The sequence below is a fragment of the Dermacentor andersoni genome, chromosome 10 (genome assembly GCF_023375885.2).
Source record: "Dermacentor andersoni chromosome 10, qqDerAnde1_hic_scaffold, whole genome shotgun sequence".
In the NCBI taxonomy this organism is placed as follows: Eukaryota; Metazoa; Arthropoda; class Arachnida; order Ixodida; family Ixodidae; genus Dermacentor; species Dermacentor andersoni.
Window position 1 is genome coordinate 23951120 of NC_092823.1, and position 24559 is coordinate 23975678.

The 24559-nt window shown below is 42.8% G+C and overlaps 1 protein-coding gene and 1 long non-coding RNA gene across 10 annotated transcripts in view; both read left to right on the forward strand.

Moving 5' to 3' along the window:
• Nucleotides 1–24559, forward strand: part of LOC126518991 (uncharacterized) — a 101485-nt gene that overhangs the window by 67525 nt on the left and 9401 nt on the right. For 4 of the 9 annotated variants that reach the window (XR_011890747.1, XR_011890748.1, XR_011890751.1 and 1 more), the window contains exon 2: nucleotides 18103–23921. Coding sequence is in view for 2 of the 9 variants with exons in the window: in XM_072285108.1 (XP_072141209.1) it covers nucleotides 23104–23108; nucleotides 23831–23921 (96 nt within the window). In the remaining 7 variants the exon portion in view is untranslated. Of the gene's footprint in view, nucleotides 1–18102; nucleotides 23922–24559 lie in introns of those variants that run through there. The other 5 variants (XR_011890753.1, XM_072285108.1, XM_072285107.1 and 2 more) reach the window with 3 other exon arrangements.
• Nucleotides 401–4585, forward strand: LOC140213756 (uncharacterized). Its single transcript, XR_011890689.1, has 2 exons — nucleotides 401–525; nucleotides 4354–4585. It is a non-coding gene; the product is annotated as an uncharacterized lncRNA (long non-coding RNA).

Genomic DNA, 24559 nt, shown 5'->3' on the forward strand with positions numbered 1-24559 from the left:
TGCCCGGTTAAGTATCCTCTTAATTTATGCCGACGCTCGTTCATCTTAAGTTTAAGCGATTACTATCCCGAGTACCGGACGATGCCAAACTTGTCGTGAGGTGTAGCAAACGCGGGAAATTCAAAGTGGCGTGCCTGCAAGTTCCTGTTTTTACGTTTCTTGCATTCAAAGCCAACAGACACAGTATCACTGATTTATTTCGATTTCTGCTGTACTTGATCAATCCAATCTGACAACTGTATTTCCTCTTTAATGTTCTCCATTTACTGCCAGAAAATGCTTGAATTTTTTTCAGTATCCAAGTGACGAAATTTTTCACTGACGGCCGTGTGTGAAACACGCAAGATGACAAAACTGATAGCAAAATGATGAGATGTTTCTTTTATAGAGTTTGGACTCGACTTTTGGTGAGCATGTCGATCGACCTTGGGCCTGGTGACAGCACACCCGACATGGCCAAAGTGCAGCCTATAAGTTGAGTGCCCCCGAATGGACCATCAACATCGGAAAATGAAGCAGAGCCAGGTAGGGGCAATTTTTTACTTTGGAACAGAATACTGACAGCTGCCTCTTCATTTAAGAACTAAATAACGTATTTACAAACCAATCCTTTCTCTTTGTGCAGCCTACACATTGTTTTCTGCTTTTTATACAGTTCTTCAGAACGCAGTTCTTCTGAACCCTTTTTGCATGCACAAATAAAGAGGAGTGCACTTTCTGAAGAAATTGATGCATTGAAATGTGCGTTCGACACACACAGATGCAAAATAACCAACAACTTTAAAGCAGTAAAAATAGGTTTGAAAAATGTTCTAACATCCTAACCCGCCTTGGCATACGGAACTAAATATAACAGAGGCGCATGCAGAGAAGTGTTTCTAATTGTTTGCAAGACATAGACATTGTCTAAGAAATTGTTTTTATTTACTCAGAGTTTCTTGGTGTCATGGCAGTGCAGTAAAAGCTCAACATGATGTCCTGCTCCTAATAAAGCACCTTTAGATATTAAAGTTAAATTAAGTGCTTTTACATTCCAAAGTCACAACCTGAAGTTTTGGGAACCTGGCCTTCTTTAATGTACACCTGATTCTAAGTGCCCATAAGCGTTATTGCATTTTACCTCCATTGGAGGGTAGCTGCCATGGCCTAGATTGAAGCTGTGACCAGCATGACTGAGCAGCATGGCATCATAGTAACTGGGCTATAACACCAGGTCAGAATGGGAAATACCAACTTCTTGGCTCACAATCACTTTGCACTAAGTTAAAGGAGTATGGAGTACTGACAGCGACCGCTTATGTACCAATTTCTTTTTAGACTGTAGACTCCATTATTAGAGTGCGAAGCTTCAAGTAGTCAAAACCAGCCTAAATTACAGAACCAGCTCAAAACACGCATCATGTATAGCTGAATTTGGACATGAAAATGGAGTCAATTCTAGTCGCCGAAAATGGAGGTGGCAGTCACACAATTTCATGCATTTTGCCTAAAACATAGTCAATAATAAAAAATCAATTTCTAAAGTATTCTTTTCAAAGTTTTTTTCAAGCATGAAAGGAGGAGCCAAATAGTGTTCAGGTGCATGAGTGGTTAGTTGCACGGCACTTCTTGCATGCATTCACAGGCTTCTTTCAAGCTTGAAAAAAATTTGTATTGCACCTATTGAGCAGTAGAAAGCTGGATTGGGAAATTTTCAGGATGCTCTAAAATTTTCGCACTGACACTTTTGTTTTGAATATAATATTTGAGCAGTTAAATAATCGTTAATAACTAATTACCTAACTAGGAAAAACACGAAAATTGGTTTCACTTGCTCAAAACGATGGCAAACGACATTACCTTGGTTCTGTCCAGCTACGTGGCACTTGTCCATATTCAAAGCTTGCACAAGTCACACAGACCACCTGATACTTACAAGGCATATATAGAAGCGGCTAAGTTGTGTGAGCCAGCCATGTGTAGCGAATCATGAGAAAGAGCCATGTTTCTTTGACTTAAGGGCTTGTTAAGATTTACATGCTAGACACCTTGTATCAGTGTCTTCTAGGCCTGTTCGTAGTTTAGCTGCTACATAAACAATATTTCTCCACGTGTAAGCTCGTATGCATCGTTCAAATATATTGCCTAGTGTGTCCAAAATAAACCATCCTCGCGCTTCCTTCATTATGTCTTCATCTGTTGCTGTGCTAAATTTTAACATGCAACTGCACAAATTTTTATCTAGTTTTCATATTTCCTCTTCGTTTGATGGCTTTATTTCTGAACAAGTTGCTTTCTTTAAACCCTGTTGCACACAGCAGTACACATCATTTCTGTCTAAAGTGGGACTTTTTTTCAGATTGACATTAATACACCTTGCCTGGGCAATGTAAGGCATTCTACATAACACGGCCCTGCAATAATGTTTTATATTGCAATCCAGCATCATGCAAAAGCTGTTTACTTACCAGATGATATGTATAAGTGTTGGAAGTAACAACTGGAAGAAGCCAGCAGATAATGAGGCCAAGGAAAGCATACAGGAACATGTTTTAAGTTTTTTATATCAAGTATAGAAATGATAAATTCAAGGGAAATGAAAGTGGATGAAAAGACATCCACCTGTGGGTGGGGAACGGACCCATAACGTTCACATTACGCATGTGATATACTAACCACTGTGGTACTACGGCCGCGTTCGAGCGTCGACAATCTGAGGGGCCATTGTGGATGGTTGAATGCTGCCTTGGTAGAACAGTGGTTAGTGCATCGCATGCCTAATGCAAAGGCTGTAGGTTCGTTCTCCTCCCATGGCTGGTTGTTTTTTTTTTTTTGACAATTTTAATTTCCCTTTATCATTTCTACATTTAAATAGAAAATTACAAATAAGTTTCCACGGGCCTTCCCTGGCATCTTCCAGCTGTGATTAAGAAAAATTTTGACCCTCAATACCCTTTCTTCCCGTTTGCAAGAACAGGAGCTTCATTTTACAAGTAATGAATTCACCTTGTACAGCATCTCAATGTGGTCTCGAATCTTATCACAGCATGTGTATTACAAGTGAAGTTTTTGTTAAGATGATGATATAGCATGGGACCTAATTAGTAGCCTTTGTGTACAGAGATATGATTAGTCTAATAAATAGGAGGATTTTAGGAAGCACTTCTAACACCTCCTGAACTAGTTGAGAAAGTGCAGGTTAATCGAGTGGAGATTATATAGTAACCGAAGTTGAGTGATTCTGCATTACATTCACGAAATATACTTCATTATACCTTTCCATTTATTTCTTCAGTTATTAAGAATCCCTTTTGCATTGTTAGACAAAACTACAGAATGCCAACATATTTTCTAGCATTCACTGGTAGCAAACATGTCAAAACTTGTTCTAGTTTCTGGATTGCCGCTTTACCCGTATACCCCCAAGTTAATTCCGGAAAAATGTACCAAATTTTCCAAATTTTTTATGTACTCATTTTTTCGGTGTCATTCTCATTCTAAAATATATTACTTCATTGGTCTCTGGTTAGAAATAACAGAAAAATAAAAGCTGCTCTTGAGGGCAGCTTTCCCTCACTGCCGACTGTAACTCATCTTTGACAGTCAGAGCTGCATAACATCGGGCATAGAAAATGCGACTCGTCATTGGCGATATTGGTACTACCTCCAGCCACTAGTACAGCTCGGGATCAAGGGTTCGAATTTGCGGCTTCGTTGCTGCCAAATTTTAATTCTGCAGCTGTTACACTTGGGTGTAGCGTGTGTGTGTACGTGTGCATGCATGAAAATGACTTCGTGCTAGAGCAAAGCAACTGTAGTACAGACAGGCATCAGTCATCTTTATATATTTGCTTTGTTAAGATGCGCTAAGTTTGTTTTTTGCAGTATAGACTTAACGCTCTTTGGCCAAAGATGTCCTTGTGCTACTAAAACCTATCAATTAATTAGCTTCTTGCAGTAGCAGGTGCTTAATCTGTTTTTCAGGATCGGTGTGCCAGCTTTAATTTGTTTTTCTTGAACTGTGCAATTCCCATTCACAGGACGGCATGTCATCTGAGGTGTTCCTTTTTCAATCAAGAATGTTGAGGTTGTCTTTGTGAAACTCGATTTCTTGCCTCAAACGAGCTTGTACAAACTGACCAAGCCGATAATTCTACCTGCTTATATATGAAATATGTTGCGGTTATGAACCCTCATAATTAATGACACATAGTACAAAACTTTACGTCTTAAAACAGTTTCATGAAATGTTTCATGTTTTTTGCGTTCGTGTTCACTTCTCTGCTCTTGTGTCCTGTCTGCGCGCCTCACCTCTTTTTTTTTACATATTAAATATCGTCTAAACTTAACCATGCTTTTTTTACCACAATGCAGGGAGAAAAAGTTCCGGTAACACCATGCATTCAGTATGGTGGCCCAGACGTGTATGCAAGCAACCTCCTTCATGTTGACCAAGAACTACTCTTCAGTGTCTCGCAAACTTCCATGCGAAGCCCTCAACATTCTCGTCTCAGTGGAATGGCTGCTCATCTATCAGCGTGTCCATCACCAAGACTGCCAGTTGTAAAGCTTCTGAACCCGTTTAAGAAAGCTTAGTGATTTTTTTCATTTAGTTTTCACACTTGGCCGTAGAATCTTACCATTTTTTTATTTTTCTAACATTTTACCTGGCACAATGCGGTGCAATAACTTTAAATCAGTGTAATATATTTAGGTGATGCTCACTCTAATGCCTATCTGGTTTTGTTAGTGTTGAAGAAATTTGAATGTCTGATGAGGTAAGAGCATTTGAATTTGTCATCGTGGCTCGTTTCAATGAGCTGCTAGGAAATAAGACGAAAAACTTATCACACGCCAGTTGTAGCATTTTTGTTTTCGTGGCATACACGTTTCAAAAGATGGAAAGTGGGGAAGAAAGCCTCAAGAACATAATCATCCTAGGATTGTCATGTCCTTACAGCTCTGCAATGACTAATGCCTCATACATCTTCGGAGCACATTGGTCGCAATGCCTACAGCTATATTCGATAAGAGAATACCTTGCACCCAGATTTGCCACACAGTTGATGGCTGATGGCTTTTTTTTTGTCGTCTTTATGTTACTACCATGTATTCATTATTCATTCAGATGTAAATGACACTACAGGCACTGAAGTATCAAATGGCACTTGCATTTCACGGGACAAAGTGCACAGCATGCCTGTCACAAAATGTGTTCTAGGGGCTACCTTGCCTGTATAGGTAAATGGACACCAGATGCTCTGTGTACAGTGCAATCGGTGTACTTGTCTGGAGTGCTTGAAAGATGTGCTACGGGCTGTACTGGCACTGTCTGAAGATAATGCATGGTTCTAGAAAGCCTGCAGCTGAGCATCTGCCACCGTACTGAAGGAACTGTCCTAATTTATTTTGTTGATGTGGTTGAAATTTAGGAGCTGCAATGAATAGTTCTGAATGGTGGCAGTGCTGCCCAACTAAAGCACAAATTACACGCCTCGACTCACACAATGCACGCTGAAAGTTTTGCTACGTGATATCTGTGTTTGCTGCCTGACCTTATGGCACCTTTCGGAGCAGTCGCAAGTGATTGCAGCTGCTGAGGCTTTATCAACTGGCAAGGTGAAAAAAAAATTCTGTGCCACCAGTGTGGCTGCACACTATGAGATGCAGGCTATCTTGAACCAGGTGTTCGGTAGACAGTACCTGTGCAGCCAAAACATGGCGTTTGAGCCCTATAGGCAACTGCGTTCACAACTGCCCACAAGTGTGCTGTCATAACAGAAAGTTTAGAACAAGCAGCATTTTTACCGGTGTTCAAAACATTAGTGCAAGTCATTCTTTCACCAAGGCTGGTAATCATGCATAGGTAATGAGAACAGGGCATTTGTGACACACAAGGGGTCATGTATCAAATTTAATTAGATCAGTAATCTACCAGATGGAATTATAAAAAGTATACCTCTTGTTCCTCAGTGGTCTCTTGAGAGATCACCATTTCCGGCAGTATAGTTTTGACTTTTTATGTCTAGATTTGGTGTGCATATTGCAACTATAACAGTCAGTGCTCTGTCCTGCTCAGTTTTTGTGCTCTCTTTGTGATATTTTCAACATATTGCAGTTCAGCTGAGCGAAGTAGATATCTTTACTATTACTAGTTTTCATGTTCAACTTTTGTAGTGCTCACTAGTTATTACTAGCCATGTTTTGTTCACATATGCTCTTGGATTGTTGCGCGAAGTGACACGGACACAGACTACAAGCAGACAGGATGAGCGCTGACTCTCAACTAAATTTTTATTGAAACGAAGAACACATATATATAGGTGATTGCAAAAAACCACAGCATAAGAACATGACAAGGTATGAAGACATCAGTTAAACATATCAGGAAGTAGGGAAGTCAAGAAAGGACACAACAAAAAGGCACTACTTCAGATTAAGACACGTGTTGTGAAGATGCTGAAATTCGCATTCTAACAGAGACAAAGATGCCTGGCTAACGCAAGTCTCTCCTAATCTTTTAATGTGGAATGCCTCGATTATTTCCCGTGTGGTTTGGCATTTGTGTCACGAAAGAATTTTGTGTCTTCAAAGGTTTACAACCGCAATTGAAACAATGTGACGCTATATGTTAAGCATTAGGGTTGTAAAGTGAATGTTTGTGTTCTTTTAGTCTAATATTAATGCACCTGCCGCTCTGTCCAACGTAAGTCTTCCCGCATTTGAGAGGATATGATAAACTATACCAGCGTTACAAGGCACAAAAAGGGGCACATGTCTAACACCGCGATCATCTTTTCTTTTTTTGCCACCCTGTTCAAGTTTCCTATTTATCATAGGGCACATGATAGACAACTTGCGGGGCCGAGAAAACTTTATCCACGTCATATCTATTGGCCACATTCCCTAAACCATGGGATAATCTATGTACATAGGGCGCCACAGCAAACCTTATTTTTCTGTTTTTCTTGTTTCTTAGCGGATCCTTTTACCCATTTTAAAAGGTTTTCGCAGGTTAGTGATCATAAATCACAGGATAACTAGGCTTCTCGAGCCTATCTATTTGTTCTGAAAGACTTTGTTTCATATTGTGTGGACATGACTTAGTAATGGCAAACTTAAGAGCTGAGCAAGCTAGTCATGTCCACAATATGAAACAGTTTTTGACAACAAATAGGCTCGAGAAGGCTAGTTATCCTGTGCATTTATTATCACTAACCTGCGAAAAGCTCTTAAAATGGATGAAAAGCCCCGCTAAGAAACAAGAAAAAAAGATAAAAGGTTTGCTGTGGTGCCCTATGTACATATACTATCCCATGGTTTAGGGAACGTGGCCAATAGATATGACGTGGATAAAGTTTTCTCGGCCCCGCAAGTTGTCTATCATGTGCCCTATGATAAATACGAAACTTGAACAGGGTGGCAAAAAAGAAAAGATGATTGCGGCATTAGACATGCGTCCTTTTTTGTGCCTTGTAACACTGGTATAGTTTATCAGATTCCTCTCAAGTGCGGGAAGACTTGCATAGGACGGAGCGGCAGGTGCATTAATATTCGACCAGAAGAACACAAACATTTACTTAGCAATCCTAATGCTTCACATCTAGTGTCACATCGTTTCAATTGCAGTTGTAAACCTTTGTTTGAAGACACGCAAATTCTTTCAAGACACAAATGCCAAACCACACAGGAAATAATCGAGGCATTCCAAATTAAATCATTAGGAGAGACTTGGGTTAGCCAGGCATCTTCGTCTCTGTTAGAGTGCGAATTTCAGTATTTTCACAACACGTGTGTTAATCTAAAGTAGTGTCTTTTTGTTGTTTCCTTTCTTGACTTCCCTACTTCCTGTTATGTTTAACTGATGTCTTCATACCTTGTCATGTTCTTATGCTGCGGTTCTTTTGCAATCACCCATATTTATGTGTTCTTCGTTTCAATAAAAATTTAGTTGAGAGTAGGCGCTCATGCTGTCTGCTTCTAGTCTGCGTCCGTGTCACTTCGCGCTACAATCCAAGATGATGTTACCGTACCAACTCGCCGAACTTCCTATCCTTGTGTTTACATAGACACACTTAGACTTGTTCTTTCTTATGTGGCCGGTTATTTTTGTACTTTGTAATAAGATGCAGTGCTTTTCGAATGAAAATGTCATAGTTCATAGTGAGGTTATTTAAAAAAGGCTTGTCTGCTTAAAGTTTAATTGAACAAGCCTGTGCCATTATTCGTTGCTTATGTCTGTGTATTGGTATGGTTTTACTCCTTATCTTCCTTTTTGCTTTTAAAATGTGCAAACATTATTATGTAACCATTTCTCTTTAATGAAATAATAAATACTTTTCTTCTGACATTTCGTCACAAATTTAACAATGATTTTGTTCAATTAAGTAACCTTAGACTAGCTGATTGTTGTTCTGGTAGCTTAACTTACAATGCCTGTGGGATATTCAGTGCAAGCACATGGTGAAAAATAAACTAAATTATTGGGTATAAGCAAGTCACTGGCAGTAATTGAAGCATACATACATTTCAGGAAATAGTGCATGCTTATATATTAAACAGTATGCACAACTACACATGCAGTTTTGTTTGTAAATGCTGAAACATTATTCTAAATAGAAACGCTTTGTTGCACTTTGTTTGGCTTTCAGTGCTACCTTTAAGTCATATATGTGAAGGTACTAGTAGAAGCATCCCGTGGAGACAAATGACAACTTTGATGAATAGCGGTATAAAATATGTGCTTAAAACGGCAAAAAAACTGATTGACAGGCAAACGTATGCTTCTGTAGTACTCCGCTTGTTACCGTCGCCAATCCATGCATTGCTTGCGCTCTATTGCATTCACTATGAGCTACAACAACGAGCTGTGGTGTCTTTCCCTCCTGGTCGAGCTGGTGTTGCTGCGAAAATTTTTGACCAAGAAAAGTGGAGGTTTTTAATTATTTCTGAAATGCATGTAACATCATGCTTTTGGCTGTGTTGTTTCCATGGAATGATAAGTACTGGTGCACCAAGGTGCGGGATATCCTGTGTCCTTAGTGCAGTGCGCATTTTTATTGCGTTCCGCATCCTGCCAGCGGTGTACTATCACTGCAGAGGAAGATTACGAAAAGCATAGGGTGTGTGCATTGCTGCGATCGTGAAACTTAAATTTCTTTTGCCTGAAAGGGTCGCACGTTATATATGCTACCACATGACGGACCAGAAGCGCAATATGACGAAGTCTCACAGATTCTGGCTCATACTGAACAAGGTAGTACCATAGCTAAGACTAGGCAGCATTCACAACAGCTGGTCTGTCCATTAACTACATGGCTGTAGTGAACGCTAAAATACTTGCAGGGATAACACCCTTTTGGAAAGGTGTTGTCCATGCTACACCCATATTGAAAGAGTGGTGTCTGTGTTACGCCCATATAGAAAGGGTGTTGTTTGTTTTACACTCACGGGCAAGGTGACGTCATATTAAAACCCTTCCCTTTGTGGGGTGTTAATTTACACCCATTTGCTTGGGGTGTAGCAATACACCCAAATAGGGTGTCACCCATGGGACTAGTCATTTACACCCTTAAGGGTGTTAAAATTTTTAGAGTGGGCTCCACTGCGTCAACGTCTCGGTTGTGATCAAGGACGGTCTTGGATCCATCTTCGGAATTCTGTGTCGACTCTACTCCGACATATACAATGATATCCTTGACTACCAGCGCAGATTCCGCATGCTCGATGGGCCCTTTCAGAGGCGGCTATTTCTGCCTACGGCAGGACCTTGAACCGGTCCAGATTTCCTGCGCTGTGAAGGCCCATCTTGAGGAATTGGGGGTTATGAATCTATCGTGGGCTCCAGAGGGAGCCGAATTTAACAGTCTAGAAAATGTCGGGGCCATAATGAAGAGCAGCCTTTGAAGGATGGATCTGCACAACGTCACGCCCGATCAACTTCGGAAGGCGATAAGGGCGCAATGGGAGACCCTGAAAAGCAACGCCAAACTCGTGCCCGCGCTGTACGATTCAGTGCCACGGCGTGTGGCTGATGCTGTTGGAGGTACATTTGCAGCCTTACTAAATGTGTTTCTCGCGCATGGGCCGTCTATGAAATCCGCGAGATTGAGTCGGAGGCCACCGAGCTGGTAGGGGAGGTGAGCGCTGAAATGGGCTCCTGAAGGTGCATAAGAGGAGCGCAAGGCGGAGTGGGGTAGAAGAGTTTTTAGCTGGACTTCTTTGTTCATCTGGCTGTTATTCATCCAAAAGGAATAGGGGAGGGATGAGGCAGAGCGTCGCGGAGAAGGAGGGTACGCGGAGGCGCGCTGGGTTCACTTCCTTGGCAGTTCCTACTAACTCTGCGTGCGTCGCGCATGTCCCGGGTTTGTCAATCGGTGACAGGCCGAGCGCGAGTCGACCTACTCCCAAGTCGTCAGCAAGCGCCAGGCACCATCTGAACGAGGCCGGCACCAGGGGTGGGCTAGGCGTGCCCACGTGAGTGACTGCCGAAGAGCGCGCTAGGCGGCTTCGGACACACAATGCGGGTGTGTCCGTCAAGAAGGCATAACTCGAAAACTCCGGAGCAGCACCCACACGCTTTCGTTCACGAAGTGAAACATCACTATAATTTTTATGAAACATGATTTTTTTATTCATGCTAGTTGAAGCTAGCGAACGGCGTCGAACTTTGAAAAAACTGACAAGGTCCCCTAACACACGTCTGCGTGAATCTGATATGCATCACGGAACGTGCGAAAATTGCGAAAATAAAATCATTATTCCCAGACAAATGTGCTAGCTCAATTATTTCACTTCTTTGGGCGCTTTATTCCGTATCATACGGTGCACGCGGACTACAGCGGCATTTGTTATAAAAAAAGGCGCGTCCAGGTGAACTCGCACTGCCGTCTCCGATAAGCAGGGAAGCTTCGACTGAGTTCACCGTGACAGAGGCGGTGTCATGCTGTTGGGAAGAGCCTAGCAGAGAAAACTTGCTCTTCGAATATACTTTGTGCGCATGCGCTACTCTAGCTGATCTCGTAGTTGGCCCCGTTAGAAGGCGCTCACAGGTTGGCCGGTCAACGCTCCCGCGTTACGGTTAAAGAATCGAGAGACCGTACTTATGCGGGCAACAATAGGCTAAGGATAAACACGGACGAAGAAGTAAGCGTGCGATAAAATATCCTGTTTGCATTTGTAGATTGAAAAATTCAAAACTAATCTGCAGACACAAATGGCATGTTGGAATTTACCAAACCAAGTTTTCCTAATCAGGTAATATAAACGCCCTGTAAATGAATATTTTAAGCACAGCGTATTGCACTGTAGGGATTGCCTGCCTTAGAACACTGCAAGACAAAGGGGCTTTAATCACGCAACACACACGACCATATTTTCATGCCTTGGGGATTAGCTCAATGACTGAGACCAAGGCAGGCAGCCCGACTAATGCGGGCTAATCTTGCCGAAAATGAAACAGTAGAATCGACTTCGCTCGTGGAAGGCAGACCTAGCAGACCCGTCAAACTGTAAACCCCACCAAATTACGCTTAGAAAGGTTCAAAAAAGTGTGCTTTTTTAAAGAAATTCTGCTCTTTATGACTAATATTGCAAGGGGCAGACTTCAGTATCATTTGTGCTCTCACTGAGTAATTTGTAGAAATCAAGGCCAGCGGCATGGGCACCTTTACGAGTATATGGCTAGAGAGCAGGACCCAGCAGCCACAAACAAGAAAGTCGGGGAGAGCAGATAAATAAAGCTTCGTTTGAAAAGTGCGCGGGGTTCCTTTTGGGCGACTGTTACAGCAGGATCATAACATTATATATATAGCCGGGAAGCCATTAGCAGTAGCAGGTATACTTAAATGACACTCCTCTCTCTTCCAAGGGTGTGTACAATTATTTGTTTTTGTTCCACTGCTTGTGGTTTACATAATTTATTCGCATTGCAGTTGGAGCAAGACCACTCAAACAAACGCTACAGATTTCGAGTTAGCCAAAAAATGGTTTGGCGAATTATTCGTAATTTACCAGTTTCTTCTCCAAGTATTCAGCGTTGCAGAAAATTTATAGTAGCGACAGTAAATAAACTACACTGAAACCAACTTGGGCGTGAATACACCCTTGGAGTAAGCCTCTTCATACCCAAGAAATTCTTAGTAAGACAACATTAAAGTACTTGATTAATGTGAACTGATCTGTTATGACTCCAGTCTGAAACTCAACCCCGCCAGGCGTCCTCAAGGGTCCTTTAAATTGGTCGTAAAAGCGAAATCTTGCTGTAGCCCAAATGATGTCGAGGCATACATTTTCGGTCGAAGAATAATTTCCCAGGGTGTCTACCAACCTGGAAAACCGGAAATTCTCAGGGAATTTGAACAGTCTGGAAAAACTCAGGGAATTTGTGCTTCTACCAGGGAAAATTAGCTGTAACTTTATTGAAAGGGAACGAAAGTCGTGTTAATGCTGGCTCCAGTAACAGAGGAATCGCAACGAATCGTCATTGACTCCGTGTAGTTAACGACCGATTTTCTAGACGCCCGATTTTTCGGACATGCCCGATAATTTGCACGGTTTTGCGGCACCACCACGTAGTCCATATAGTCAATGTATATTGCCCTGACTGCAGGTCTGAAATGGCATTAATCAAAGCCGCCACCGCCGCTATTTTGATTATCTCGCCGCCTCGAACCGGCACTCTTGCAGGCAGATCCGCTGGCAGCCGTAACCACCACCGCGGCAACGTTAGGCCTAGCTGCTTCTATGTTCGCTATTAAGCTTCTTGCCGTGCGGTGCCGTGTTTTTAATTGAAAGAATTCGCCGCTATCACCAATGGCACCGACTCCGCCTTTGTAATCCTCGCGATTGGCTTTGAAGCTCGCAGAGCACAGCGCGTTGCGTAATGCCAGTCTCCGAAAGTTAGCTTCGCCTCAGTACATTTGTGTTAGGCGGTGAAGCATAACAAGCGTGGGAAGGGGGCAATTGTCACGGGACACAGTATGTATTCCTTAATTACACATGCGTGCACCCCGTATCCTGTCACAGTACAAGCCCTGATATGCCTAATAAGCGTACTGGCAGGCCTTCAGAGCTTTCTCAGACGTGCCTGTGGTAATTTTATCCCTTAAAGGCAGTTAAAGACATGCATTAATGTTTTTCAGACTGCCCGTTTTTTTTTCAATTTTTTTTGCGGCCCCTCAGAAGTCCGAAAAATCAAATGTTGATTGTACAACTGACCAAGAGGATGCTTCAGATGATCCATGTGGTGAAAGCGTGTTAGAAGGAGGATGAGAACAGAAAGGACCGACGCACTGAGGAATTAACGGGAAAGGAAGGGTGCCGCCGGCTTTTTGAAGGAGCTTGAGCTAAAAAAACTAAGCGTTGGCTGACGCTGAGACACAGGTGTCCCTCATCCAAACCAAAATAAATTGTTTAAGCAGTGAAACCCAACACTGAGATGTTGTGTATGGGCTGAGAGTATGTCAGGACAGTTGAGGTTGACTTCCCAGCTGCTGAGAGAGAACCTTAGTTGTGACAAAGTTCAGGACCTCATACAGATGAGCTTGCTATCAGTTGATAGAAATAGCTGATATTAAAAAAATATTTACTTATGCATGCATTTCCTTTTCATTCGTATTTGAAAATGTTCGACTCAATTCGGAATGGGCTTTACCATTTCTTTCGCTGTGCATTTTACTAACACCTTCCTTCTGTTTTCTTTTTAAATAAAATAGATATTACTCCTTACTATTCAAACTGGATTAAGTCATTTTTTTGTTTCAGCATGCTTACTAGAGAGTGACAGCATCGGGCAACGTGGTGTCAGCCTGTCTTGACATAAAACAAAGTTCTGGCTCATTCAGGGAATTTCGCAAAGGTGCTCAGGGAAAACCTGGAAAATTCAGGGAATTTGGAAATGTCAACTTGGTAGACACCCTGTTTCCTTCCGCTTTGGCAGCGACGTGCTAACATAAGCTATCACCCGTTCAAGTCAGTCTTTTTTTTTTTTTTTGAACTAGGACTGCATCGAGGCCTAGGCTAGTGGCGTCAGTGTGGATCTCTGTACCTGCCTCCTCGTCGAAGTGTGCAAGTACCGGTGTCGACTGCATGCATATTTTAAGTTCTTGAAATGCGTCGGCCTGCGGCGTTTCGCACTTGAACTCAACATCACATTTTGTTAGATGTATCAGCGGCTCAGCGATGCGTGAAAAGTCATTGACAAAGCGCTTTAGTAGGCACACGTGCCAAGGAATCTAGAAATCTTGTTGATGGGCTGGCTGCTGGAAGATTGCTATCATACCTGCCTTCTGCGGGTCAGGGTGGTCTGCATATTTGCTGATGACGTGGCCCAGAGCAGAAGCCCGTCGTAAGCAAAGCGGCACATTTCCGCGTTCAGAGTGAGCCCTATGATTTCATGGCTTCTAGTACGGTCGAAGGCCTAAGTTTATCGTCGAGATGTGCTGCAAAAACTGCGACGTTATCTAATTAAACGAGACAGGTCTGCCACTTCAACCCTGCTAATAATGTGTCCAAACCTTGCATTCGTCGAGCGTAGTCCAAATGGCATAACCTTGAACTCATAGAAGCCGTCTGGCGGGATGAAGGCGGTCTTTTGGCGATGCCGTTCAGCCAGTTCTCTTCGACAGTAGCTAGTCATGAGATCCATCGACGAGAAGTGTTTAGCATTGCGGAGCCGGTCCAAAGCGTAGTTTATCCGTGGAAGAGAGTATATGTCCTTCATAGTGATTTTCTTCAGTCGACGATAGTCGGTGCAGAAACATAAGGAACCGTTCTTTTTCTACACCAAGACTACAGGAGATGTACACGGGCTTTGGACGGCTGGATCACACCTGGCGCTGCATTTTTTCGACTTGTTGCCTTATATCTTCACGGTCTGTAAGGGTTCTGGCGGAATGGTCGAGTGCATTCCGATTATTATGCGATGCTTTGCAACTGGTGTTTGTCGAATCCACGATGACGTCGAAAAGCAGTCTTTATACCGTAGGATAAGACTTCTGAGCTGTTGCTGCTTACCCTTACGGATACTTGGATTTATGACGAAGTCAGATTCGGGAACTATGGTACTCGGGGTAGATGCGGCGGAATCGAAGAGGACAAACGCATTCCGCGTTTCCACAATTTCCTTGATGTATGTGATCGTCGCGCCCTTGTTGAGGAGCTTGAACTCATGGCTGAAGTTTGGCAGCATCACTTTCGCTTACCCTCCGTGCAGTCGAGCAATGCCTCTCACGTCGCAAATTCCATGGTCGAGCAATGGACGTTGCTCGCCCTCGATGAAGCCTTCAAAGTCTGCGGGTGTTTCGCTGCCGACGGAAATAATAATGCTGGAGCGCGGCAGGATGCTGACTTATTCCTCAAGTACACTCATTGCATGGAGACTATGAGCCCTGTCCGGCGATATCGATTTATCGGATTCCGTAGCTGACTTTGACTTCAGTTCGATAATTACGCCGTGTTGTTTCAGGAAGCCGAGGCCAAGAATGTCTCGTGGACACGGTTGGAGGATAACAAAAGTGGCAGGGTAGGTCTGGTCCGAACGGTAATTCTTGCCGTGCGTATTCCAGTCAGTGTTATTAGGTGTCCTCCAGTGGTTAGAATCTGAGGGCCTTCCCATGCAGTTTTAACCTTCTTCAAGTGGGCGGTGATTGGTCGACTTTGAATGACTTTGAGTAAAGGTATTCTCGCAGTTTTAATAATTGGCCCAACACGAAGAAAATTAGTTTTAGCGGCATTTCAGATAGAAACAATGCTTAAAGTGCACGTTAGTTCCATCATTATGTCCAGCAACATCATCGACATGTATTATTTCTTTTCTGTGTGTGTGAGTGGAAGAGCATCGCTTTGACGCTTGTAGGCAGAACTGTTTACACCAAATCGGTACCGTTGGACCTGCTTGGCATTATATATATATATATATGTGTGTGTGTGTTGCTCATCATCAAATACACCGGCGCGCAACAGCAGAAACGACGTCGCACCGGTCAAATCAGTGACGTGGCGGTGTTTGCCGCCAATCCTTGCTACGGTGGTGACGGGACTGTTCAGCCGCAATTGAACGAATTTCTTTTCGCCGAATAATAAATATTAAGAGGAAGCTTTAGTTTGGGCCCAACTCCGACGCGGGCTATTCAAATACATGTAAAACGCAGAAACGCTTTTCTGAGATAACCCCTTTACCGATATTAATGAAATTTGTTTCGTTTGAGAGATAAAGGTAAATTGTAGTGCCTTTTGAGAGCGGAATTTCGATTTAGGGCCCGAATTTGTAAAAAAAACCTTCAAAGATTCAGAAGTTCGAAAAGAATAGAAGCGCAAGCTTTACAAATTATTAACTCTGCATCAAAAACAGATATAGCGGTTCTGTAAACGGCATCCATTAGATCGTCCCAAGCGCACGCCTTCGATATGTTAAATCATCTTACGTGAATTTGTTACGTTCTGTACAAGGGTTCTGCAAAAGCCATATTTCCATGTTAAAAATTATTTTTTTAGATTCTTGGTTGACATATCACGTTTGTCCGCTTTCGATTTATTATAAAATGCAATTCACATGCTTGTGATATCGCTTTTCATTGCTGGGTTAGAGTAGTAAACTTTATTGCTTCGTTTATAGAAAATGTGCGATTTTTTGTCAATTTTAAATACAAGGGTTTACGACATAAATCGAAAATTCGAAACCAACAGTCACTAGATTATGAGTTTTTTGTTTCAAATGGAACAAACGTCGTCAAATTTGGCGCAGCGGTTGCCGAGAAACACGAATTCTCCTTTTACATGCATTTGGACGGGGCTCATGGGACGAAATATCCGATATCCGGCGTTATGAAACCAAAATTCATGGCACCAAAATTCGTAAGGAGTCGAACCCACTCGCTGTGGTGTTAATACACGCGAATGGAATTAAAACCCACGACCTTTTGTGGCAGTCAAACTTTCAACCTTTGGTGTTAATAAGGGCGTTTGAAGTCATCAACTGCTTTATAAGAAAGCGTGAAGCCGAAGCGAAAAAGCCTTAGCACGACCTGTGATGTTAAAACACTCGAACCCACCGCCTTTTGTGGGAGTCAAACCCCCTTGGAGATATGAGCAAACCAGCCATATCGAGTTGGATTCGAGTTACTGTCACGAACGTCGAAAATCTAACCGTGGATCTTTGGTGTTAGGGCGAAGTTAATTAAGGCACTCGAACCACCGGAACCCATGACATTTGGTTTGAATCGAACTCACGACTTGAGGGGTAATTAAGGCAAAGTTAATTCAGGCGCAGTATATGAGGACATAATTAAGGCACTCGTACCTACGACCCCAGGTTGGAGTCGAACCCACTTGGAGATTTGAGCGAACTAGCGATTTCTCCAAGTTGGATTCCACTTGACGTCGTGAAGGTCGAGAGTCGAACCAATGACCTTTGGTGGAAGTTGAAACGGCAATCTTTGGCGTTATCTTAATTAGGGCGGAGATAATTAGGGTACAGTTGATTAAGGCATATTTAATTAGTGTTCTATAATCCGCCACCTTTGATGGGAGAAAGGTATCGGGAAATAACAATGTATTAGAATGAAAATAGCAAGTGTTGTAATGAATGTCTCATGAGGGGGTAGGCTTTCGTCATCATCCTTTCTAGCGTATGCAAAAGTGAGTGACTTTTTTCGGGCAAGAACATGGGTTCAAATCTGTGTGACAGCTGCTTCTCGCTAACAGGTATTTTTCCTCCCTTTAAGAGAACTACTACTCTTATGTACATCTTCAAATGTGTTTTTTCGCGTTACGGTGCCCTAGACAAAATATTCATTGTTGGACAAAGTTTGAAGATGTAACCTAGTGTTTTACCACATGTAAGAGTACCGTACAGGGTGCCCCGCCCAACTTTAGCTAAGCTTTTCAGCGCAAAAAAGAAAAACTTAAAGAACGTGGTGCAAGAAACATTTATAATGCCTTGGATGTGTGATTGGCAGCGGTCTGTCGATTAAACACCGTAAGTCTCTTAAGAACATATTGGGCAGCGTGTTCTTTAAATATTTTTTTCTCTGAACAGCTTGGCTAACGTGAGCTGGAATGCTCTGTATATGCAACTTTGTTTGCTATGACGGATTTCTCGATAGCCCTTGCTTTTCGTTTCAGGTAAAATGCTGGAATGCAGAACACGGCTGCGCCAAGGTTTTGGCTGCATCAGAGCAAATCAAGCATTTTTGCGAAGACTGTGACCACCACTCTTTGTCCTGTCCCGAATGTTCAAAGGTCGTGCTACGCAGAGATGTGTGCGATCATCTACAGAGCAAATGCAGAGATTACGCGATGTCCACGACGCCCGGTTCTTCGCAAACGATCGACAGTTACAGCCAGGAAATGATGACAGCTGTGAATGCAAGCATGGACGCGCACGTAGGTGAAATGAAAGACAGGCTAGAGCAAGTTATTAGAGATAATAACGGTCATAGTGACCGCCTCGACGAGATTTTACATTGCGTGAACACGATGAAAGAAATGCTGCTAGAGGTATCAAGTAGAAGTAGAACACTTGAGAACGTTGCATCACAAACAGCAGCTAGCATATCCTGCTCCAAAGCAATACAGGAAGCTTTGATTGAGCACGGTGAAAAGTTGCAGGAGCTTGCGCAAACCACAAATAATTCAAATGAAGCACAGATGAGAGCTTTAGAAGACACGAATCGAGCTTTAGAACACCTGAAAGAAAATACGGCAAAGACGCTGCAACCCGAATTACGGGAATGTTCGGTGGCTGACACCACTGCGCTCAAGAAAGTTTCAGACAACGTCGGTACGCTGGCTGAGACCTTCGGAAAACTGTTGCAGCATTCCACGAACAGAATCTGCACAAATCTGGCACAAATTGATGCTAGGATTGGGGAAGCAGAGGACCGTGCGGAACAAAGTGTATTGAGTGCAACAAAACAAAAAGAACTGGCCCTAAACACTCTCAATATTAGGCGATACGAGTTTTTTGTGAAAGGACTGAAAGCAATCGAAAAAAGCGCACATTCAGAAGGCATTCATATCTACAAATGTGGAAACATGTACATGTCTGGCTATCACTTGTCCCCAGGAGTTGAACTAAAGAAAGTGGGGCAGCATGTATTCCTTCGCGCTAGATTACAGCTACACAAGGGAGTGATTGATGAATACCTTCAGTGGCCTTTCAATGAGAAAATTCGCTTGACTATCAAACATCCATCGAGAGCCAAGCAGTGCCAGTTCTCAGATAACACTACGGATTCACTCAAGTGCTATGGAAGGCCCGAAGAATCAAGTAACCGAGCAGTACGTTTCAGCGACATTTCATTCCGCGTGGATGAGCTGAAGCAAGAAGGATACGTCACGGACGACAGCCTTCATGTAATGTGGGAGCTTGTTCCAAAAGACTTAGAGAAATAACAATGATGGGGGCACTTTACGTATTTTCGCAAACAGTTAAGCTGTTGAAACTGTTATGAATGGATATCAGTCTTCCACGTACCTGTGTGGAAAATAAAATAAAGCTTGCTTCGTAGCTCTATATAATACCTCTTGTATATCTATCAATAAAATCGACATCCCATTGCCAGTAATTTCTGGCTATAAAGTAGGGCTGAATCTTGGCGCGTGTCTTTCGAAGGAAGTCCATTGTAGATGACTCCAAGTTGGAAAGGACACTGTTGTGTTATGTCACTTCTTCCTTGAATGAACACTTGTTGCTCTTACACTATGGAAATTGCCACTCTCAAGAATTGCCTTTCATTGCTGCCGAACGACTCCAAGTCGAGCGGAAGATTGTTTTTTTTTTTTTGCTACAATGCACAGGCTCTCCTTCCTCATAACTTTTCGCAAACTCCTTTCAGACATACGATGCTTGTTTTCCATGCACGACGAGTAACAATGTCGAAAGTATACGTATAGCGCCACTCATAGTTAGAATGTGTGGTCAAAAGTGCTGACAATGTAGCTGGTTTTATTTAGCCAATAAAATCACTGGTAAATAAATTTTAAAAATAGGGCTGTCGAGTGTCACTTATTTTCCTTCTAGAAGTTGCAAGGGGTTGTCCTGCGCCCTATTCTTTAGAACAAAGGCGTGAAATACGTGTAAAATGAGATCGTCAATTTACAATTTTTTTCCAATACAGTATTTTTAAGTCACTTTACTGCCAATTGGTTCACGGGCAAAAATTTGCTAGGTTTCTACGATTTCGCAATTTCCAATATAGCGCATTGTTAGCGGTGGTGGCTAGGAGTGAAAGCTGGCATGGTCCATTGGGCCTACACTTGTAGCTAATGTCAAACCAGTGGCACTGTTCCCTTTAAAAGGTGTAGAGAGGCGTTGTATTAATGGTGAGATTGATTCCTTTTTCCCCTAAAGAGCCTCGCAGAATTCTTTCTCGTGCTCTGGCCAGGTTTCAGTAAAGGACACGACTGCGGTTGTTATACAGTCTCGTAGACACGCAACATTGAAAAAATTTTGCGGTTTCCTCTCAATCATTGGCAAAAGCTGTTTACAGGACCTTGCGCTAAAAGGACAAGAAATACTAGTTCACCTAACGGTTTTGCATTAGTTTTGAATCATTACTGTTCAATTGAACGGCGCTGAGCGGTGCTTAGTTTTCCGCTGGGACTAATGTACCTTAGCGGTACATTAGTACCCGAGCCAGCAAGTAACAGCAGCCTGCCGTGCCAATGCCGCCTACGCGCCGATGCCCTCTCCCCTCGCACACCTGGCGCGCTGTGGAATCAGAAGGTGTTCCCTTTCGCCCGCTCTGCTGCCTCGATGCGCGCTCGCGCTGAGAGCGAGGGTGCCATGGCGCCACGGCGATACCCTCACGCAACACCTGGTGCACCTGTGATGCTCACCCACGACGTGTCGGCGCAGCCAATGGCGATGTGAGTGTACGTGTCGTGTTGATCCTACATACAGAACCGACTTTATCGCTCAACGGACTATTTGGCGCTTTCCAATTAACAACAGTAAGAAAAACTCCGAGCAGTTGATTTATACGCTTACGATTTATACAATACGACGGACGAAATGCGTGCGTATGTAAGAGCTATCGCAAACACATGCACGTACACGCGCGCAAGCTACACTGTAAAAAAATTCCGTAGTTATACAGAGGATTTCCGTCATTATACGGAGAACTGCAGGTAAATATACGAAAACTACGTCATATTTCAAAAATACGGCAAAATCTGCCGTTAATATACGGAAACTGCTCTCCGTTTTCAGCTTTACGGACATTTTCACTGTAATCATATGTACGGCTATACACTGTTTTGGACGAAACAGACAGAATTCCGTATTTTTGTTACGCGAACATCGGTATTATTGTGAGAAAATTTAAGCTGTCTGAATGAGCGCTCGTGCTCGTAAAGTTTCAGCTAACAATATTTTATTGAACACGCAAACTGTACGCATTATGAAGATGCGTACAAAATGTGAGAGCTAGCCTTCTACCAAAAGCTGCAATAACAGATCGTATAAATATATATACGCATCTTCTATTGCGGTCGCAGTTTGCCGCGTATATGGGCCTCGCTGATCATATGCGCAAATATATGCGTGTTCTCGCAATCTTCTCAAATTAAGCGCTTTGTAGTTAATAACACAGCATATATGTTTAAGTGAACGAAGAGCCGTGGACATACGTGCATACGTAAACAAGCTCGCAGCATTCAGGTGCTGGTGCACTGGGAATGACATTGGTGCTCTGTATACGCCAAAAATTGTGCGCACTCTAAATCAGTACCGAAACGCAGGGAGTGGTATAATGACCGTAACGGCGTTTATATTTTGCAACAAATGGTCTCGAAGGGGGCTGGCGGCCTATAGATCCAAGTACAACGGTCGGATGAAATTTTCGAATGCGGCAAGCAATTAACCCAAGTGTCAAAGGGCATTGCTGAACCGCAATGTAGATGGTTTAACTCATTCCCATAATATTTACAAAATATCTCGTCTCTGACAGTAACTGCCCATTCGTTGAGAAAAATCGATTACGCATAATCTTCACTGTTCATGTGTTAATTCTTGCGATAAGATGTAATCGCAAACATTTGGCGCTTCATCTTGAAACAAGACCGGTAAGCGCGCTCGTTCTTGTATACGGTAGAATAAAGAACGCGAACATGCACCGACATGTGTGTAAACTACTGGAAGGTGACTGAAGATGAAGGACCTATTACCGTGCTAGTACCGTGTGTACTGTCAAAAAGAAGAAAAAAATAATCCGGAAAGAAAGAATAATGGCCAGTGCCGAGATGTAACGATTCAAGCTTTATTTCTTTTTGACCTAGAATTGCAACACCATTAGTTCCATGTGCTTTATTAAACTCATTAGAACTCATTATTTACCCGTTCATTACATGAACCAACCAGCCCAAATTATCACTATACTAGAGATTATGGGCGCATCGCAGTGCTTTGCTTTGCACTTCATTGCAGCACAGGGGTTTGCTAACCCCAGTAGCGAACGCTTTGGTTGACCTCCCTGCCTTTCTGCTTCTTGCATTCTCTCTCCCTTTGTATAAAACGCACTAACTTGTGGGAGAGAAAGCGTTCTCCTCTTTTATAAATCAATTAATTGTCAAGTAATTATATTGCAGTTCCAGCAACTAGAGCTCAAATGCGAAAACGAAACCGATTCAGTTCTGTTCTCCGCGCTCACAGAGTGCTGCACCAGGGGGCAGCGCGCGCTGCGCGTCCGTTAGGAGTGGCAGACGGAGCTGCTCATGTGTAGTCAGCCGGAATTTTTCGTGTCGTGTTGTAAAAGTTGTTAATTTGCCGTAAATATCTCTTGATTTGTACTCAAGAGTGGAGCAAGACTCCAAGGAAGAGAGATTGACGCATTGGGAGCGAAGAACAGAAACGATGGATGGTTACGCTGCTTGGGTCTCGGCACGTTCGAATTGGCAAAGTTCCGAATTTGTCGCTGTGTTTTGTACGCTTGTGCGCTCGTCATTTGCCGTCATCGCGCGGAGATATTTGCGCTGGATGTCTTTCACTTCGTGTACAAAACTCTGCACGCTGCCGCATCGAAGAAGTTGTCCTGTGTTTGGGTGCACGTATGCGCTTGGACACGGATAGCCTGCTTGCTCTCAACGGGTGTTCAACAGTCTACGCGCACTCGTAACTTGCTCATGAGGTAAGCCCATTTTAATCTTATTTGGTTTGCATAACGTAGGTGTTAAAATGATGTGTGGTAAGCCGGTGTCGCGAACAGAAATATTGTTTCAAAAGACCACTATGCAACGTCTTAGAGCAAAAATGACGCATGAATGGGGATAGGGATCACCCTATCTTTTCAGATCGATTCCAGTCGTAGCGCGATCGGCTCGATCGTAACCTTTTGCTCACTCGCGTTAAAAGCATAGAATAAAACTGCGCTCAGTGGCGCACTTGTATTGAAGCTTGTATTGGCTTGAGAGCATACTGTATCCGATACAAGAACTTCTGTTAAAATACGGAAATAAACGTTCGAGGCAATACCAGTCGCTCACTACCTGTGATCGTTACTTTCTTGCTTGGGTGCACGTTTTAATTGTGACCAGAAAAAAGTTCTTCGCTCTGGCTGTGCTGTGTTTCTTTAGGGCAACTTTTTGCGGTGCAGCAAGACGTGTTGCTTCGAATGATGTCTGGGCAGTCAAGGCATTCGTGTCAGTAAGCAAGCAGTAAACGGTGTATCAGTGCGAAAAAATTTGGACATACAAGAGAAGCGAATGGTATCATGATAGACTCTATTTTACAAATAATTCAGTTGTATTACTAAAGCGGAGAGTGGATATGCATGAAAGTCGGATATTATTGATACTCAGAAAAAACAAGGTAACATATCATTACTAATTAATCTTTTTCTTTTACTGAAAGGCAAGTTGCTGTTGTGCTGGAGCTGAGGAGAGGTCTGCTGCCTGCAATGGGTCCATCTCTCTCAAGTTATCGCAGTATTATAGCTCTCAAAGTGAGTGGATTATTTTTCTCTTAGCTATTTGCCACCTGAATCATGACTGCCACCTGCCACCTGAATCAAGCTGTGTAGGTGATCACTGTTAGTGACATTGGAGTGCTGGTGGACAAGCACTCCTTTATGATTTCAACGCATATGACAGAGTGCAGCTGTGGCAGTATGCGAAGGTGTTAATCTATAAGCCAAATTAGGTTCTTTGAGGTAATATGTTAATATATTGATGACATTGGATTGTGGTCTAGCAGGCAAAAATGCTAAACAAGGAGAAGTAATTTTAATTCGCACTTGGTAAGATGTGCAAGCAATTCAGGCTGTTACACATGAAATGGGACATTTGTAGATGTCTTCTACAATGCTGCAGTCCTGAATAGCTTCAGAGTTTAGTGATACCACTATAATTTCTCTGTAAAGCATGCAGCAGAGTTTAGCATTGGGGGAGGCTGGCATCAACAGGCGTCTACTTACTTAGTTAGTTAAATGGGGCTTAATGGCGCAAAAGCGGCTAAGGCTATGCTGCGCCAAACACGAGGTGTTTTAAAATCCAGTTAATGAAGGAAAAGGCTTTTGTTAATAGTCTATGTTTTATGTAAAAATCCAGTGTCGTCTAGAAATTTACGAACGTCACATAATGG